We start from the raw sequence: 20,290 nt of genomic DNA, 5'->3' as shown, positions 1-20,290 counted from the left end.
TGTTTTGTTTGTGGGATGGATAATTAAAAATGGTTTAAATAAATGTTATTATCCATGTATAAATACAAATGCTTTCAATACAGTTGATTCGGAAGTTATCGATGTATTTCATTCACATATCATACAACTACCGCTGTTCTGAGGTTCCCCCTCAAGGACTATTATTTATTAATATGTATTTATATCATGCCAACATACTCCATTCCGCTTTACAATTGTTTGTTCATGTTCTATAAAGAGTAACTGGATCTAAAATAATTATATAAAATATATTTGGGGTCCTATATTTATTAATGTACATAGAGGTTTTACATATAACACAGTTTGCTTCAAAACAGATCAGAGGATTTCAGCACAAATTACCATACTTACGTGTCCACAGCACCTTGGGCTGATTCAATGCACAGCACCATCCTTAATCCTTGCCTTGTTACATATAACCTTTGGTATATTCTTCTGTTAGCAGCTTGATTGTAGTTCCTTAGATGCAAGGATAACTGTATTTACTAGGGATGTGCAGGCTCGGATTAGTTCGGATTTTCCCACCAAATTCGGTTCATACCTGGACAAAAGTCCATGAAAGATGATGTTTGTCCATGAAAGATGACGTTTTGCTTCTTTTTGAGACCCGATTTTTGGCGTGAAAAATCTGAATTTGGCGGGAAAATCTGAACTAATCCGAGCCTGCACATCCCTAGTATGTACTGGTATAGACTCCTACATGTAGCTTTTAAGTTTTATTGCAAAACATACTCCAAGTTAAATTAATATGTGCAGCCATTACTAAAACACTGGGGGTAAAACAGTTATATTTTGAACTAAATATCACATTATAATTTTCTTTTTCCTGTAGGAGTCTGTCTTCTGCTTATTCTTGTTTTGAGCCCCGACATGAGCTGGATGACTTCCAGAATAATCTGTGACCATCGCATCATACAGGTTTTTGTGAAACGCACACGGGATATGGAGAGGATGGCGGTGAGGAGAGGCTTATGTGAAGAGGGCAAGATCTCAGTGATATGAGAGAATGGGGTGGTGATCAAGGACAGTGCACCTTTAGGGGTATGAAAACAGTGGCAGGAGCAGCACTGGAATAACCAAAATGTTTTCACATATCAGATTCCTAATGCGCATTTTGATTGTTTTCAGTGAGAAAATTTTCGGTAGAAAATGGAGTAAAGCTGGCCATACACTGCACGATTATCGTTCAAAGTTGGAGCAATAATCTTGTATTGTATGAGAACAAACAATGATCAGCTGTTATTGTGAAAACGCTAGAACATGGCCAAAAAAGATCATTTCAAATTGGTGATTAAATCAAACATGTTTGATATAAGCAACTTAACCAGCTGTTGCTGTTAATCCCAAAATTGGGGGAAAATACTAGGTTTGGGTGCCCACTGATTTCAGGGCAACCAGCATTGGGCCTTGTCAGCAAGGTGGCACCATAGTGGAGGTAACCAGCTCTAGGCTGAAAGCTCCAGTGCTGGATAAAAAAGGGTAGGGGCCCCCATGCTTTTTTAATTTCTTTATTTTTATTCTGTTTTTTCATACAGAAGTAGAAAGTATCCACCTACTTCTGTAACATCAGAAATTGTTCAGTTGGAGAAAAGCTCTTTAGTTGGGTGGTATGATGAATAATTTGGATAGTGTACGGAGTACACTTCATTATCATTATCATTTAGTTGGTCAGATAATCAGTCAGTTGGCTAGTTGGATGAAAAGTTGCTCAGTGTATGGCCAGCTTTAGAAGCAAAATTGGAGAAATGTCTGCAATAGAGAAAACATCTGTAGAGATGTCATAATTTGTCAATAAATAATGCCAAGGTGTAGATCTCTAATTAGAATGGCAGCTATTCCACATAATATGTAGCATTCCGGTATTCTATACTAATATGGATCAGCCTATAGGAGAGAAAATCCAATCCCCAGTTATATCCAAGTGACTCCTGTACAAGTTATTGGTGTATGCTGATGTAACCTATCATTTTATTTTCATGAAATTGCCCTGGGTTTCTTTCTGTTGCTGTCTTTTAAATATAACACATTAATTGAAACCTGGTCTATGCACCAAGAGACCTATTCATCATTAGAAAAAAATGTAATGTGATAATTATGTTTTGAACTAGCATCGAGTTCAGAGCAAATATCGGAGGCATTCATTAATTGCCTCCTTTACTAAATTATCACTTCTGAAAAGCTGCTTTGTTTTGCGGAGACAGCTTTCGGAGGTGTGAAACATTTCATGTGCTTCCTCCGTATCCTCTACACAGAGTCCACACTCCCTTCCGCATCTTCTCTCCCCGCTGTCTGCTCACCATTCCCTTATCCTCTCCCCCGATGTCTGCTCCCTCCCCGAAGCTCATTCTTTTACCCGATGTCTGCTCCCTCCTCACAGTGCATCCTCTCCCCTGCTGTCTCCCCCATCCTCTCCCCCGGTGTCTGCTCCCTCCCTGGAGCGCATTGCCTCTGCGCATACTCTACCCAGTGTCTCCGTCCCTGCATCCTTACCCCTGGTATGTCCTGTCCCCCCAGTGTCTGCTCCCTCCCTGGAGCGCATTGCCTCCGCGCATACTCTACCCAGTGTCTCCCTCCCTGCATCCTTACCCCTGGTATGTCCTCTCCCTCCGGTGTCTGCTCCCTCCCTGGAGTGCATTGCCTCCCCGCTGGCAGTGGGCAGAACCAATGCACTCTTCGCAGCTGCAGACATTTCTGACAGGTTTTGCAGGCTGCGGAAACAGAAGACAGAGGATGGATTTTTGGGGGAGCTGGCAGCCACAGGAAAGTAAGATATAGCTGGGAGGGTTCTGAATAGATCCCTCTGCTGCACAAGGATGACGTGCAGTAACACCATCAAACAAATGCTTTTTCAGAATTTGATGAATTACATAATTTCTGCATCCCCATAGTAAAGAATGGGGACTGTGGAAATGATCAGGGGAGAATTGTAACCCAGAAATATCAGTGATATCTCCTGCGTTACACAGCTGATGAATGGCAGTTTCTACCAAAGTAGGTGAAAATGTTAATTTTTACCTATTTTTGCAGAAATTAAGGGATGATGAATAGACCCCCAAGTAAGGGAATTACTTCAGGGGTGGGCAATAAGCGGCCCTCCAGCTGTTGTTGAATTACACATAGCAACAGTTTTAGCATGGCCAAATAGCAAAACTGCGGCAGGGCATGCTGGGATGTGTAGTTCAACAACAGCTGGATAATGATTGGGTCCATAACAAAATCATAATGATGCCCTCCTTCTCCCAGCCATCTCTACTAACAGATACTCAGCATTAAGCTATACTCAACATTTTTGTGTCCTGATTATATTCTTACAGTGGGTGAACAGTAAAATAATAAGGCACATTTTAAAACTCCATATATAAAGCATCTATACACACAAAAGTCATACATTAGTGTTTTATACGATGAAAATTGCATTTTTTCAGTTCTGCTTCACCTGTATGGGGGACATAATAAGTGGTTCATGCTGTATAATGATAATATGGCAAATGTATTTCCCTTATTATCTACTTTCATTAAAAAAAAATTAGTGTTAAGCTGGACACACACAGTAATTTCAGCAACAATAATGGGCAATGCGCTTGATATTGCAGCACGTGAACAACTTTGATACCTGAATTGATAGGACCTTTCTGGCACTGTCCCCCTGTCCCACTTGTGGGCTGCAGTGTCCCACGTGCGGTGTGGATATTGGAAGGGGGGCACTCTGTCACATATTGCTATGCATAGCAGGGCAGCAGTGAATGGATGCGCGCATCATCCATACTAAGCCTGGACATGCTGGGGACTGCAGGCACCCATAAGGGAGTGTCAGGGTGGGGGTAGAAGGGTAGGGTTAACTTACCTTAGCCGTCAGGATTCTGCTTGTTCGGACTTCCGGCGTCGGCATCAGTAGAATGCAGTGAGCAACCTTTTCAATTTGAACAGAGCTGTTTAACTGTTTACAGTACATGAGAGGACACAATAAACAAATACATTTATTGATCTTGTAGAATATTGTTGTGACTCACATGGTTTTAATGCTCTGACTTCCTTACCTTAGAGCAAAATCAGTTACAACAGATTGTTTTCTGCCAGGTCATACTGATGTGGTGGAAAGTGGTGATAACACGATGTGTTCTAGATTACTTACAAACCTTACTTGTTATAAAGGATAATTAATTAATTCACACAAATATAGATTCTAAAATAAATGACAATGCTTTTACTTAAAGACAGCAGTCTCATACATGTATTTTGCCAATGCAGACTTACAACAAAAGACATAGATTATATTAGCAGCAGTAGGAAATACTTGTAAAATAAATTTGTGACACCCAGTGCAGCATCAGTCAGCCAATTTCATACATACGTACGGCAACGGCACTCGGCACCCTCATTGTGTGCTCTCTCCTACTTCCTCCGAGTGCTCCCCCCCTCCCTCGGGAATTTTTATACTATCATTTTGGCTATACCTCCAGTTAAAATCCAAAATGGTGAATATTAATTTATTTAATATTCGTACGTGCTAAGCTTTAATTGTTTATATGTCCTAACCAAAATATTGACACTATTCGGTGTTATCTTTCTGTTCTCATGTCATAATTGCTCATCTAGCCTTCACCTCTGACTATTGCAGACAAATGCTATCTTAGTTAGATCCATTTGTTTATAATTACTGAGACTTGCTATCCACTAGTCTACTCACGCTAAAACTGACACACTTTAAACCGATGATTCCTACTGCTAGAACAACGGTTAACATACTTTTAACTAAAATATTAAACAAGATGGCTGCTGCCTCAGACACGCACTTATTTAAGGGTAGGCCTTATCCTCTCTAGGCTTGAGGCGATTCGACAAATGTAGTCTTCGGCAACAACTATACTAATACTGAATATTATCTTAAACATTTCTATATCCTCTTAATTGCAATAAAAGTAATAGTGAAATACAGAAACGTGCATATATTTGTGAATTGCTGAAGAGACATGTACATCCACGTAATTCTGTGTTATCATTGGGGTTTGGTAATACAGTAAGAGCAGGGTAGTAAAGGAGTTTAAGACAGGGAGTTACTTCATTAAAGATATGAGTTTTAGGAATAGGGTTCAAAATCAAAGAATGATCAGGTGCTGTGGAATTTGAATACTGGTTTTCTATTTAAGATTTTATACCTCTTAGCAGAGTAGACCTGCAGCATAGTGTGTAGTGGACTTATGGTGGGTGTAAATGTTGCCAAGCCAATTTACCAACCAGAAGAGAATACACTGGGCCAGAGTGTATGTGATGATAAGTTTGTTGCACCGTTGTTTGGTGCCCGTAGTGATTAGTTCACACCTGGTATAGCTTAACCAGTTATTAGCATACTTACCAACATTCAGGCTGCCAGGTCGGTGGAGCAGGGAGGGTGGGGGCGGCTGAAGTGGGTGGAGCGGGGGGGGGGGTCAGCACAATTGCGTCATTGTGGCCCCGCCCCCTGCTTTATAATGCTGATATTACCGGCATTACAAATCAACTGTTTGGAACATTCTTAAAAAGAAAGAATGCACCGGAGAGCTCAGCAACACCAAAAGACCCGGAAGACCACGGAAAACAACTGTGCTGGATGACAGAAGAATTATTTCCCTGGTGAAGAAAAACCCCTTCACAACAGTTGGCCAAATCAAGAACACTCTCCAGGAGGTAGGTGTATATGTGTCAAAGTCAACAATCAAGAGAGGACTTCACAAGAGTGAATATAGAGGGTTCACCACAAGATGTAAACCATTGGTGAGCCACATAAACAGAAAGAACAGATTAGAGTTTGCCAAACAACATCTAAAAAAGCCATTACAGTTCTGGAACAACATCCTATGGACAGATGAGACAAAGATCAAGTTGTACCAGAGTGATGGGAAGAGAAGAGTATGGTGAAGGAAAGGAACTGCTCATGATCCAAAACATACCACCTCATCAGTGAAGCATGCTGGTGGTAGTGTCATGGCGTGGGCATGTATGGCTGCCAATGGAACTGGTTCCCTTGTATTTATTGATGATGTGACTGCTGACAAAAGTAGCAGAATGAATTCTGAAGTGTTTCGGGCAATATTATATGCTCATATTCAGTCAAATGCTTCAGAACTCATTGGACAGCGCTTCACAGTGCAGATGGACAATGACCCAAAGCATACTGCAAAAGCAACCAAAGAGTTTTTTAAGGCTAAAAAGTGGAATGTTATGCAATGGCCAAGTCAATCCCCTGACCTGAATCCGATTGAGCATCCATTTCACTTGATGAAGACAAAACTGAAGGGAAAATGCCCCAAGAACAAGCAGGAACTGAAGACATTTGCAGTAGAGGCCTGGCAGAGCATCACCAGGGATGAAACCCAGCGTCTGGTGATGTCTATGCGTTCCAGACTTCAGGCTGTAATTGCCTGCAAAGGATTTGCAACAAAGTATTCAAAAGTGAAAGTTTGATTTAGGATTGTTTAGTTTGTCCCATTACTTTTGGCCCCTTAAAAAGTGAGAGGCACATATAGAAACCGTTGTAATTCCTACACCGTTCACCTGATTTGGATGTAATTACCCTCAAATTAAATCTGAAAGTCTGCAGTTAAAGCACATCTTGTTTGTTTCATTTCAAAGCCATTGTGGTGGTGAATAGAGGCCAAAATATGAAAATTCTGTCAATGTCCCAATATTTATGCACCTGACTGTATTTTGGCCCAGGACATAGTTAATGAGATGTTCAGGAACTGAGTTCCTGCTTGTTCCTGCTGAAGCACTGGTATAAAAACACAGGGATATAACAGGAATAACAGTAGCAGTAGGGAGCTTAAGGGTACCCTTGGGGTTGTAGTGCACCAGGCGTCTGAGTGGTAAATGCAATGGTGGGTGGTAGTACTATGCCCCTCAACTATAGTGCTGGTGGTGTAATGTACTTGCAGTGAGTTTGTTCTTGGGCATATACAGGGGCGTAGAGAGTGCTGCTGGGCCCTGGAAAAGAGGGGGCGTGGCATAATTGCGGGAGGCGTGGCCACGCCCCCCTGGGAAAAAATGACTTTTGCGGCGCTGGGGCCCCTCAGCCCGGTGCAAAGCCGGGGGGGGGGGCATGATCAGTGTGATCGCTCCCCCCCTCAGGCATAGGAGATTGCTGTGGCTGATGCTTAGCAGCCACGAGCAATCTCACACTGCATCCCAGCACACGTGTGCTGCACTGCTGCGAGGGACGGAGGAGGGAGGACGGGAGGGGGGTGGCACCGCCCCCGGACCCCCTATGGGCCCCTCTGGAAGCACACGCCTGGGTAAATTGTACCCACTCCCCCCCCTCTCGGCGCCCCTGGGCATATACAGGGTTACTTGTTGGAAGAGAATATTGTGCAATCTCTGTAAAACTTCTGCTGAGGTTGTCCAGCCAGATAATACCTGGAATTGGTCAAAACTAGAGATGTGCGCCGACCCTCGTGTTTTGGTTTTGGATCTGGATCCCCTCTGGCTTTGGATCTGGATTGGTTTTGCCAAAACCTCACCTCCGTGTTTTGGTTTTGGATCTGGATTTTTTCCTTAAAAAAATCATAAAAACAGCTAAAATCACATAAAATGGGCCTGGTTTTGTTCCTACAGTATAATTAACCTCAATAACATTTATTTCCAGTAATTTCCAATCAATTTTGACCACCTCACAATATTATTTGCTTCATCTAGTTAAGGAAAAAAGGTTGCATCCAGATAGCTGGCTGACTAAGCTAAGTGACACAGTGGGCGGCACTAACATGTGGCAGCTCAGCTTCTAATTTCCAACACGGATACAGTGTGTTATACAGTGTGGGTTGGATACACCACTAGTGCACTTACTGTGACAGCAGTGTCGGCAGAGCGGGGTTGCTGAAGGTGTCCTCAGTACATGAGATGGCAGTGCTGCGGTGCTGGCAGTGTCCTCAGTGAAGGGTACCGGTGATGTTGGCAGTGCGGGGGTGCCAGCGGTGTCTTTAGTGCAGGTTTGCTGGCTGTGTTGGCAGAGCGAGGGTGCCAGTGGTGTCCTCAGTGCAGGTTTACTGACTGTGTCGGCAGTGCAGGGGTGTTCTCAATGCAGGGTGCCGTCGGTGTCGGCAGAGCGGGGGTGCCAGCGGTGTCCTCAGTGCAGGTTTGCTGACTGTGTTGGCAGTGCAGGGGTGTGCTCAATGTAAGGTGCCAGCGGTGTCGGCAGAGCGGGGGTGCCAGCGGTGTCCTCAGTGCATGTGTGCTGACAGTGCCGGCAGTGCAGGGGTGCTGGTGGTGTCCTCAGTGTGGGAGTGTCGGCAGTGTGGGGGTCACTGACGGTGTCCTCAGTACGTGGGGCAGCAGTGCAGGAGTTTCAGCAGCTGTGGTATTGGCAGCAGAGGATGCTGCCAATGGGGGTGCCGGCGGTGTCGGCAGTGGGGGTTCCGGCGGTGTCAGGTGCTGGGGGATGGTGGACGCCATCTTCTTTTTCTCTCTCTGTGCATTTTCATTGGGCTTAACGCTGATTGGCTGAGAGCCGTGACAGACGGCTCTCTCAGCCAATCAGCGTTAAGCCCGCTCAAAACAAAACCTCACGAGCGACAGCAGGGTCGTGAGGTTTTGCCTCGGGTGAGGGATACGGGGCAGGCAGGGAGATCCGAGCTTCGCTCGGATCACCCCGGATCCTCAAAATTCGGGTGAGTTCAGATCTCTAGGGTCCGAACCCGCTCAACTCTAGTAAAAACTGTAGGTAGATAGTTGATGTAAGTGCTTCCAGACTTCAAGAAATTCTAGGAAACATTGTAGAGTTGCTGTCTGATGTTTTGTCAAATTTTCAAATGACTTGTGATCAAGACCAAGGACACATGCCAGGTAGTACAAAGTGGGGAGGAGATTCATCCAGCTAGTACCTCTGTTTTACCAGAGGTTATTCTGCAATTGGAGAGGTACTCGATATGTGTGAAGCTTCTTAAAAGAAAAAGGAGGGGAGTTAAGAGGTTTAGTAATTGTAAACAGAATATCATCTGTTTAGAATAAATTAAGGTTGTAGTCGTGTGGTCTGATTTAATCTTATCATTGTTAGTCAATCAGGAACTATAAGTGGTACCCCGAATAAGAATATACAGTAGATGTTACAACTGAGATGGTTAGTACCAGGGTTGTCTTAACAGCAGTGTGGACCCTGGGCAAAGCAATGCACTGGGGCCGCTACCCACCCATTCACGGGAAAAAAATGTAAATGGTCAATAAAATTAAACCCTCCTGCACATGCAGAGACTCTGTCTGACTGATCTGAAGCCGGCGGATGAAGTGAAACTGGGACTGAGGTGAGTACTCGCCACAGAGGGGGATGGGGTGGGGGAGGTTAGATAAGAATACAATGCACCAGCGGCCGGCTTATAAAAATATCACAAGTTTACCAACTGCCCGCAGCTGCCCTTGGGCAAATGCAAGCTTCGGGCCCTTGGGTAAATGCCCAACAAGCCCAATGGAAGAGATGGTCCTGGTTAGTACAGGATATGAGTAATCTGTTTTCCATTATTGCACCAATCTTCAGCAGCACACTTGTTCTTCCTCTGCTCTACATCACAACAGAGAGGCTAGGGATTCCCACCTCCAGACACAATAAAGACCAACTTAGTAAATAAAAAAACTTAAATTATTATGGACATGGAAATAATGCCTAGTTTGGGTCTCCTTCTTTAAATATAGTTGCAGGGTTTCTCAGAATACATACCTTAAATATAACTTTGGTTCACAGCAACAATTAAGAGCAATTAAATAATTAGCTTTACAATATTCAAGAAGTACGTTATCCACCATGATTCAATCACGATACTATGGTATTATAGACTAATAACATGATGTCTCTCTATAGCATAAATCACAATGAATAATATCTAAATGCTTTTACAACAATTCTACTATAAACGGTTCTTTCAAACAAATGTGATTTTTGCTGTACTCTTTCAGATCTATTGGCTATAATAATAATTCCTACAGAACTAAAAATACAGCCACACCACCAAATTACAGCCTTATCACACTGAAACTTCCAAAGTGTTGGGGACGGGATTCAGTCAGTCAGTATCCCGACACAAGTAGATAAGTGTCCTAACCCTCCTCCTAACCCACCTTTCCTGCAGCCTAACCCTCCCATCCCGCAGCCTAACTCTAACCCTCCCATCCTGCAGCCTAACCCTCCCCCTAGTGCCTAACCCTCCCCCTAACCCTAATACTTACTTTCGGGATGACGGTGGCCGGGATTCTGAAGCCGGAATTCCGACTGCTGTCAGGATTCTGGTGCCGGTATTCTGAGCGCGGGCATCCTGACCGCCAACATGGTGACTACATCCCCTTCCAAAAGATGGTGTCCTCTCGCATAACAGCCCTGGACACTTGTTGTAGACTGTACCCTTTAGAATTGCTTAAACAGTGGCAGCCCAAGCCTCTTGAGACTTTTCAGTGCACTGTTGGGGCCCTTCATTTTAGATATGGCAGCCTATTGTTGGTGCCATAATAATTTTAATAGATAGCAATGTCTATGACAAGAAATAGTTGCTAGCAAATAATAGATTTGGTTTTGTCTCCCCAAATCCTGCAGACACACAGCTTGAAACAGCACTTTCCCCCTTGTGTTGTGGCAGGTTAGGCTGATTCCTCCTCTGTAACGTAGCGTGTGGATGCTCTCTGCTTCCCAGTGATGTCTCTGGGCCTGATTCAGCAATGCACCAAGTGCACTGCTGATGCGTGCGTAGGACCCATTCTGCAAGTGTGCAGAATGGGTCCTGCGTAGTCGCACGCAGACCCTTGAATGCCTCTGCCTGATTGACAGGCAGAGGCATTTTAAGTGGTGGTGCGGGGGTGGCCAGCTTTCCCGGTAAATGGGGGCCTGTCCGTCCCATTTTACGGGAGTGGCCAACGCAGTGTCCTGGGCTCGCAAGCCAGCCTGAGTAAGCTGAGGCTTACTCAGCTGGCCGGAGGCCCAGTGCCATCCACCGATGCGTCCATCGACAACCGATGGTCGCGAGGGTGATCCCAGCCTGCGACCTCCGTTGCAGTGCTGGGATTTCAAAAGCAGCAGGGGGTGTTATACACATCCTGCTGCATTTGCATAATAAAACGATCGCAATTGCAAGGCTTCATGCGTGCAGCTTTGCAATCGCGATCCTTGCTGAATCAGGCTCTCTGTCTCCACCTCTCTGGCATTTCCCAGTGTCTAGTCATATCGCAGCTGACCCTAAGGATTATGAGGGATGTTGGGCCTGATTCAGAGTTATACGCTATTCCCGTTGCGACTGCGATATTTTACACAGCTGCTATGCGAAAATATGCAAATGTCGTAGCCGCTGGGAGATTACTGAGACACCCATCCGTGGCTTTGCAAATCCAAGTATCTGCTTAAATGTAGCAGCATTGGTCGCTAATGAGTCGATCATCGCCCCTTCTGATTAAGCCTATGGACCCGTAGAATGGGCAATTCAACTAAAACACCAGCAGAAGTTAAGCTGTGTACAAAGACGCAGTGACTGGATCTGACACTCATGTTAAATGGTTGGGATACTTCCGCGCTTTTCTAACCACCCCTCCATTACCACCCATAAACAGCCCATAACTGTCAATCACTCTGCATCAATATCCTCTCGGCGAGCGACATTGCAGGGGTACAAGGACACTTCATGCGTTGTAATAAAAACATCGCCAACTGCGTAAATATCAGCCTAGTGTACAACTCAAAAGAGGCCCATAGTCTCTTACCACCTCGGCCTTCCCGTTATCTGCAGCTGCAATGGCAAGTCCTAAAATGTTCCTCGCAACAATGCAGAGTATCACATATACCAGTGATTCCCAACCTCGGTCCTCAAGGCACACCAACAGTCCTGGTTTTAGTGATATCCATGCTTAAACACAGATGGTTAAATCAAAATAACTGAGGTACTAATTGTCACTTGTGCTCAAATATGGCTATCCTTAAAACCTGGACTGTTAGTGTGCCTTGAGGACCATGGTTGGGAAACCCTGACATATACAGTTTCTGCTCAGACACTTCCTATGATATGATAATATCGGGATGCGGTCAGAATCCCTACCAAGGGGATTCCGGTGGTCAGAATGCCGACGCCAGAATCCCGACAGTTATCAGACTCCCGGCGCTGGCATCCTGACTGCCGGAATCCCAAAGGTAAGTAAACATGAATCGCTTCACTGAGCCTCCCAGAAAATATCTGAGAGAGGACAAGTATGCCTCCTTTATTCAGTTTAGTCCTAAATTAATATGAGAGTAAGAAGACATTGAGCTTTCTTTATTACATTTGTTGCTTTTGTATGTTTAGATATTTTTGTCTTATTGATCTACAGTAAGTGGTCGCAAAAATGCTCTTTCCTGCAAAAATACAACTACTGAAAACTGAAAAATGCACATCAATAGTACAGTAACCTGAACTCTCTCAAATCAGATTTAAAGGAAATATCAGGTCTTTTGCAGGGAGTAAAAAGCTGTGCAAAAGTGAATTTAAATAATCTTGTTTAACTTGTGGATGCATCTAATCTTTGTTTAGTACAAAATAATAACAAATGCCTTGCAGATGCACAAAGTAGGCATGTGACATCATAAATGAGCATTTGTACATTCATTAATGGGTCTTAATACTTCATTTGTGCTCACCTACTTACTTATGGCTTTATACTCTGCAGAGTATGAACAGTATTTGTAGTAATATTGTAAACATGGACACACACAAGACAATCCAACTATTTGAATAGCGTGAAAAAATTTGGCAATTAACTTGGCTTCCTGAAAACGGGTTGGGTATTGGATGCCAGTGCTCGGGATCCCTGCAGTCAGAATCCCTACACCAGCATCCCGACAGGCTTAGAATACCGCCACTGGTCGGTCAGTATACTAACTCTATACTGCCCCTAACCTTAACCCTCCCTCCCAGGTGCCTGAACCTAACCTCCACCCCAAGTGCCTAAACCTAACCTCCCCCTCCCCGCACCCTAATCCTAACCCTCCCCCCCTAGTGCCTATCCCAGACCCCCAACCCTAACCCCGCTACTTATTGTCAGGATGCCGGTGGTCAAGATGCCGGTGCCGGGATTCTGGCAGGTGTAGGGATTCCGGCACCGTCATTCTAAGCACCAGCATCCCTGTCGGGATTTTGACCAGATCCCCCTGATAACACGTAGTCTGCACAGTAGATGCAGAACATTGCTGTACAGTTAGACCTTTACTTCCCAAATGAATTTTTTAACATGCTGGACACTGATCCAATTGAAAGTAATCGCATCATTATCCTTTATAGGCAGCACTGAGGTCTTGACCTTATCTGTGTGGAGCTTGAATGTTCTATCCATATTTACATGAGCTTCCTGCGGATACCAGGAACCATGGACCTGGGACTGAAAATGTTCAAGGGCCTATTGTGAGAAACAGAGGGGACATGACCAGTGCTATGTACATTAAATTCAAATCTGTGATATTATAGTTTGGATCTCACTTTAGTCTTTTTCCTCAGGAACAATGTGATGACCCGAAAATATTAATGGCTCCAATTACTCTTCCAAATGTTGAGGTTAGAGTTGCAAACTGGAAGAACATGACGGTGAGTGACATAGGGTTATAAATGTTTTTTGATTTGTATTTTCCATTGCCATCCAGATCCCTGGCATACTTCTATATATTAGGCATACAATATAATGCGGTGATATTCGATGCTTATGGTGGTACAAGATCTAATATGTGTTGCCCAGCAGCAGCTCCTACCCTCTTACCTGAGGTGGGCTGCCGCTGTTGCTGGTCTAGCCAGCCAGGTTCCCGGCACCTGCACAATAGATCTGGCAGGCGCCAGGACCAGTGCATGTGCATGTGCGACCGCGCATGCACATAATACCGGCTTCTGGGGGCTGCATTGACTGCAGCCCCGAGAAGCCGTGTAGGACTGCCCGAAAGGCAGAGCAGCTAATCGCATCGCAGACTGGCAGTACTACGGAGAGGAGACATCTCCCCCTAAGGCTGCCTGTCCTGTGCATGACTGGCAGGTGGCGCTTCCTCCAGTCAGTGTATCCAGTGCAGTCACGGACTGCACTGGCTCACTGAAGTGGCAGGTATTACTGGGGGAGCTGCAGCCCCTAGGTAAAATCTGTCACTGGTGTTGCACATTTTTCGCACCCCATGGAAGTCTAGAGCACTCATTTAAGCCTGGAGATTTGGGCTTGGCTTCTGTTGAACTAATATCTATGCAACTCAATACTGGGTTCAAACGACTCACTGTGATATAAACTTAGGGAGCAATGTTACTTGGGGGTGCAGAACACCAGGAGAATTTGATGGATGATGATAATAGTATATAATAATAATCTTATCTGCTGCCCACATGCTATATTTATATATAGTACTTATCCTATTCATATGCTGCAAAAATGTATTTCAGTTGTTTGTGAATTTGGCATTTGTTGGGAAATAAACTGTATTATGGTATAGCTTAATAACCAAAGAGTACCCCCTCACTGGGTCAGATATAAGTATGAAGGACACACCGAAAAAACAGTCTGCAACCTAAGCATTCTAAAACTGATGTCAAATGATATTTGGCACATTATATAATACAAATGCAGAAATGTGTTTGTGGGGTGTGGCCATCCGACCAGAGAGGAGTGGCCAGCCATTGTAGGAGTCCCATAGTATAGTATATAAAGAAGAAAATGTACCTTTTAAGGCCAGTTTCACATTTATCTATACTTGCCTACTCTGTCAGAACAGCCAGGAGACTCCCGAAAATTGTGTGGCGCTCCCAGTTGCCCGGATGAGTGAGCAAGTCTCCCGGAGCCACCCCCAACCCTGGCTGACCACCTCCCGAGTAAAGTGGGCGGTACAGGCACCCGATGACGTGATTTGCGGCATTGTCTAGAGAAGGCGGGGCCTAGATGACACCCCTTAAACTGCCCACTTTTGCAGCTCCAAGGCCCCCGCAGTGCCGACCTGGCTGCCCCCTCCCAAATAGGCCAGACCAAAAGTCAGCAAGTATGCGTTTGTCATTGATCCACATCATACTAGCAGGACATAGCATCATCTTTATCACAGCATCCCCATGTGACCCCCAAAGTGTAACAGGTTGGCTATCACTGCCCTAGTGCAGTACTCAAACTGTGGGTCATGACCCCAAAGTGAGTCGCGGCCATCTCAGTATGGGGTCACGACTCACATGGGCATCAGGGTAATGACTCCTCTTATCTCTTAACCAGTGATCTGAGGAGTCTGAAACCAGTTGAACTGTCTGTTGCTGCAGACTCCTCGGATCACTGGCTGAAAGATCCGAGGAGTCATCAGGCAGCTCTGCCCTCACCCCATTGCCCAGCGTCTCCTACCCTCTCCGAGCAGCCAGCAGCCCTGCCCCCACCCCAGTGCTCAGCGTCTCCTACCCTCTCCGAGCAGCCAGCAGCCCTGCCCCCACACCATTGCTCAGCATATCCTACCCTCTCTCCCAGCAGGAGTCAGCAGCCATGCCCCCACCCCAGTGCTCAGCGTATACTGTCCTCCTTGAAAAAGGCTCTACAGTCGAAATGCGTTGGTGACACCCCCATACCTCAACGAATGTGACATGGTGGACTCTGGCATCCAGACACCGGCGTCTTCTCTCTCTGCCCCCCATTCTCCCTCTAACTATACGCCAGCGCAACTACTGACTTCTCCGGAGCACTGTCCCACTGTCTGAAAGGCCGCGCACCAGTCCAGGAGGCCACAAGCACCATCAGCGAACTTCACCACGAGCACCAGAAGATGTGAGCAGCGCACAGAACACAGGACTTTTACACATAGAGGGGAAGGTCACCCACCTCCCAGGCCAGCCATCAACACCAGCAGCTGAAGGCATCTTTCGAGCCCAGGAAAGGAGAGACTTCCCCCATACTGTGACATCACCACAGACAGTCCCAGAGCCGCAATGGATTCCATAGGTGCTTCAGTTCCGCAGACGCCCCAGCGATCCGTCCCCCACCTCCACCGAGACAAACAGCACAAGCCATTTTTGTAGAATGGTCCCTGTCTCTGCCCCAGCACCTCTCCAAAATGGCTGCATGTCAATCAAGATGCGGCTTTGGGGCACTGCGAGCGAGATTACAGAGAAGATCGACAGATGCGCAGTACCAATCCTGAACATTTGCTGATCGATAAACATCGGAATTGTGTGTAAACCATCAGGTTTACATACAACTTTGAATCAGACCCTCTATCCATACAACTGGTGCTTATGCCATTACAGAGATGGATGCAGTTTGAGCTCTGCAAACTGGAGCATTTTATGCTGCGTATTAAGGATCTGATTCAGAGCCGCTCGCTAGATGCGATTGCTCGCACGATGTGTATGCAAATTGCGTAGGCAATGCTACCGCACAGCAATGCATTAGCACGCCCATTATTTCTTAGACAGCGATCACATAGTTTATGCAGACACCCACTAGCCTGTTTTAAGACGCCCACTTGTGCACATCATGTCCAGGAAGTGTATGCAACCATCGGTACATGGGATGCGTTTGCACCTCCACTCCCTCGTTTTTAATGGCCAGCCCCTGTTACCACCTACAAACGGCTTCCCCTGTCACTCACTCTGCTGGGCTGTCTATGTGCAGCGAGCGAATGCATTTTGAACTTTCGCTAAAGGTATGCACATCCACACTGCGATGCCTACGCATGCGCACAATGCATACCATCGGCAGCAGCGAGAGTATGCATCTTAGCGAGCAGGTCTGAATCAGGCCCTAATTGCAAAATGTATCAAACTTAACAGTATTTTATGGTACTCAGAGCCTGATTCAGAGCAGCACGCAATCTGCACACAATGCTGATGTTCATGTAGTTCAGAGCATGTGCTAAAAACTTGTATGGTGCATGTGTACGTTTTACAACATCATGTCTACATATGGGCAGCTTTCAAAGATGGATGCAGTTAGCATTGCTGCTGCATCTGTGGACGCAGAAGAAATGCTAACAAATGGTAATGCAGCAGGTGGTCTGTAGGAAAAAGACACCTCCTGCTAGCATCTGCCATCTGAGTGATGCGTCCAAAGGTGCAGCATCAGTTCATCATCAGGAAAATTAGTCTCGAAGGCCACAGTAATTGTCTATAAGAGTAAGCTAAAGCTTACTTAGAATGGGCAACGGAATTGCTCAGCCAGGGTCAGGAAGTCTGCGTTGGAAGAAGCTGACCCTCCAACTCCATTTTCTGGGAACGCAGGCCGGCTCCAACCACTTCCGCCCCCAAACAGCTGCAGCCTGTCAATCAGGCTTCAGCTTTGGCGAACTGCGAGAAATCTCGCAGTAGAAGAACGCGGAGTACAGATCCTGTGCATATGCCTATCTTCTAACATCGGAGTACCCCGCAATAGAGGACGTGGCTACGAATCATTGGGGCCCACCGTGGATTTCTCACCGTTGGCCCAGTCCGATGCTGATTGAGCAACCCACTGAACCACTGCATAAGCATGGTACTCTGCATGACTTGGGTTGTTTTTTCTTTGCTTTTTTTCTCTTTTCCAGAGGTGCCCTGGCATCAATTTGGACTACTTCAGGACAACAAGAAAGGTAAGTATGAAATTAAACAAGGATGATAGTAAACTTTGTGTAGTGTTTTTATTTATCAAAATATTTTTTATTTAAAGGCTGTGGAGACCCCTTCTGTGGTTCCACCAGCAAAGGTTGATCTTGACAATACCCAGTGCTGGTTACCATGAGTTCAGGCAGTAAACAACGCCAGTTTTCTCACTGACTGTGCTGAAAGCGTCACTGCTGGGTAGAAAGTGGGTGGACCCACACACATTTTTTTTATTACGTATTTTTTCTGTATTTTTTATAAGTTGAAGTAGGTAGACAGTGTCCACCTACTTCTGTGACATGGCGATATCTTTCAGTTGGAGCGAGTTTGGCTTTTCTGATGAAAAAGATGACCCATTCTCTTAGCACTAAGCAGCTTGGCAGGGTATGCAATGCCTCTAATACCTGCCACAACAAAAGTGGTTCTCTACAGGGAATTTCCTGCACCATGACATTTTGCCTGCGCGGATAGAGCTACAGTCTGATGCTTGCAATGCTGCTCGAAACACCATCAGAGAAACACAAATCCAAACTCAGCAAAGGTTGATTTGAACTTTAGCAGAAGAGCTGAGTGAAGTGTTATATAGGAGTGTTGCAGCTGTCACTGTTGATAGTGCACTGCCACCTGTTGTCCGTAGACAGTATTGTAATGCATCCTAACAGTGGAATAGGCTCCCTGAAACGTGGATGTCCCCTCTAAATCGAGACATTTCGAAAATACTGCAGAACATATTTTATCATTACAATAACCACTAAATTGAAAGACATCTTCATTTGGGAGGTAGTTATTTTTCAGACATTCACAATGTCGAAAAATCAATTTGTCAACAGCGTGATGTCAAGTATACTGTGCCTACAAGGTACTAATAATAACTAGTCAAACCATTCTAGATGTGTCGCTAGTATAAACTTAAACATGATGTTTTACCATCATGTTTAATTACACTGCAGACATTGGGACCCATTTGCAAACGAAATATAACCCCTTTAGCGCTCGCTAAAGGGGTTATACCATCTTCCTGTATTTAGTAAACAGCGGTAATCTTAGATTACCGCTGTTTGTACAGCATCGCTGTCACCATCTAAAAGATGGCGAGAGCGATGCGGGCCCCATTGCCGGCAATGGAGACCCGGCGGTGCCTTTCCGGCTTCAACGAAGCCTTCCAGGCACTGTGGGGTCTCCCTGTCATGCACATGCGCAAACGGACCGTCGCGCATGCGCATGACACTGGAGCCCATCGCTGGCAGCGTTAGGCTGCCAGCAACCCAGCTGAGGACCTCGCTGAGGACTTTGACTTCGTGGGACCTAGCCAGACGGGTAAGTATTACTAAATACCAGTGGAATTTTCGTTTGTATCACAGTGATACTAAACGCAAATTGTCACTGCTATTTCCCTTCAGGGCCGTAGCTAGGGTAGTGCGGCCGGTGCCATCGCACAGGGCACCACAGGTCAGGGGGCGCTGCTTGGGCCTGTCAAATTTCTTTTTATTATCATTCTCACTTATAATTTCCTCTTATTTCATCCCCAGCATCTCCTGGCCTCCCCTATCTCTTCCCTGGCCCTTCCCCATGAAACCATGGCCCTTTTTTGGGTGCATTATGTCCCTTTGAAAAATGAGGGGGGCGCCAATGCTCTTTCTGGCACAGGGCACCAAAAAGTCTAGTTAGGGCTCTGTTTTCCTTCGTTTGTAAATGGGCCCATAATTACAATGCTTTAACTAACAGTACTGTCTCAGCATACTCTGCTCTACATCACACTGCCGACAAACTGATTGTCGACACTGCGGCTGTCGGTAAAGCATACCGATCCCCTTAATTTACAACTTGGTCAGTTCAGTCAATTCACACAAAAAATAACTCTCCATAATTAGTTATTTTCAAGACCGTTTTGAGATGATAAGTTTTGTATTTTCTAATTGTATGTTCTTATTTTATCCAATAGGTGTCCCAGCAAGGGATTGAAGTTTTCTCACATCTAAACCATTTTTTGAATGTGACACAAAAAGTGGACACATATGACTGTGTGTCAAAGCAGCTTAAAAGACTGAAAGGCCGGATAACAGAAATCCAAGGAATTGTTAAAAGAGCATGGCAGAAGTCTTATAACAACACTGATCTTGCTCAGGAAGCATTGCTTATTCCCTCCGATGTTCTTTCCACTAACTCTTCAGACAGCAAGGACATTTTCCACAGATTTGTCAAACTGCTTCAGGGAAAAGTAACTTTCCTTCTGCAAAGCCTGAGAGAAGCCAACTGCAGACAACGCCATTAGAACCAGGCACACTGATTGCATATAGATATTTGAACTAATTAATGGACACACAACTATAGCTGCTCTAACTTGCTACTTTTCTAAAGTACTTCTCCCTGTGCAAATAACCAACAGAACATTGAATAAAGTCAGGCCATTCAACCTCTAGTATACACCATTTTCTTCATGAGACCGTAACATGAATTAAATATTTGACTGAACTGGTAACTTTCATCTATCTAATATCTGTAAATAGGACAAGATATTACGTTACATGTAGATATTTATGTATTTATGAGTGCCACAAGATAACATATTATGTTACTTCTTTTTTACCTGAAATGAATGTACCATTTTTCAAACACAGCTATATAGAGAATAATTAACAACTAATAAGAAACCTGAGGACTGGCAACATATCAAGGTAACAACAACATATAAGGCAATACATTGTATTGTTTCAATGGGAAATGTCATTGATTGTGTA

The 20,290-nt window shown here is 45.0% G+C and overlaps 1 protein-coding gene across 3 annotated transcripts in view; it reads left to right on the top strand.

Annotated features, from left to right (window-relative positions):
- Positions 1–19,956, top strand: part of THPO (thrombopoietin) — a 90,251-nt gene extending 70,295 nt beyond the window's left edge. For all 3 annotated transcript variants that reach the window (XM_088479766.1, XM_088479767.1, XM_088479768.1), the window contains exons 3-5: positions 854–978; positions 13,482–13,568; positions 19,495–19,956. In XM_088479766.1, the coding sequence (XP_088335892.1) occupies positions 854–978; positions 13,482–13,568; positions 19,495–19,824 (542 nt within the window). In that variant the 3' untranslated portion in view covers positions 19,825–19,956. The remainder of the gene's footprint in view (positions 1–853; positions 979–13,481; positions 13,569–19,494) is intronic.
- The last annotated feature ends 334 nt before the right edge of the window (positions 19,957–20,290 follow it).

The sequence above is a fragment of the Taudactylus pleione genome, unplaced genomic scaffold, assembly GCF_031769625.1.
Source record: "Taudactylus pleione unplaced genomic scaffold, aTauple2 ptg000244l, whole genome shotgun sequence".
Classification (NCBI taxonomy): domain Eukaryota; kingdom Metazoa; phylum Chordata; class Amphibia; order Anura; family Myobatrachidae; genus Taudactylus; species Taudactylus pleione.
This window is presented reverse-complemented; position numbering and strand designations above follow the sequence as displayed.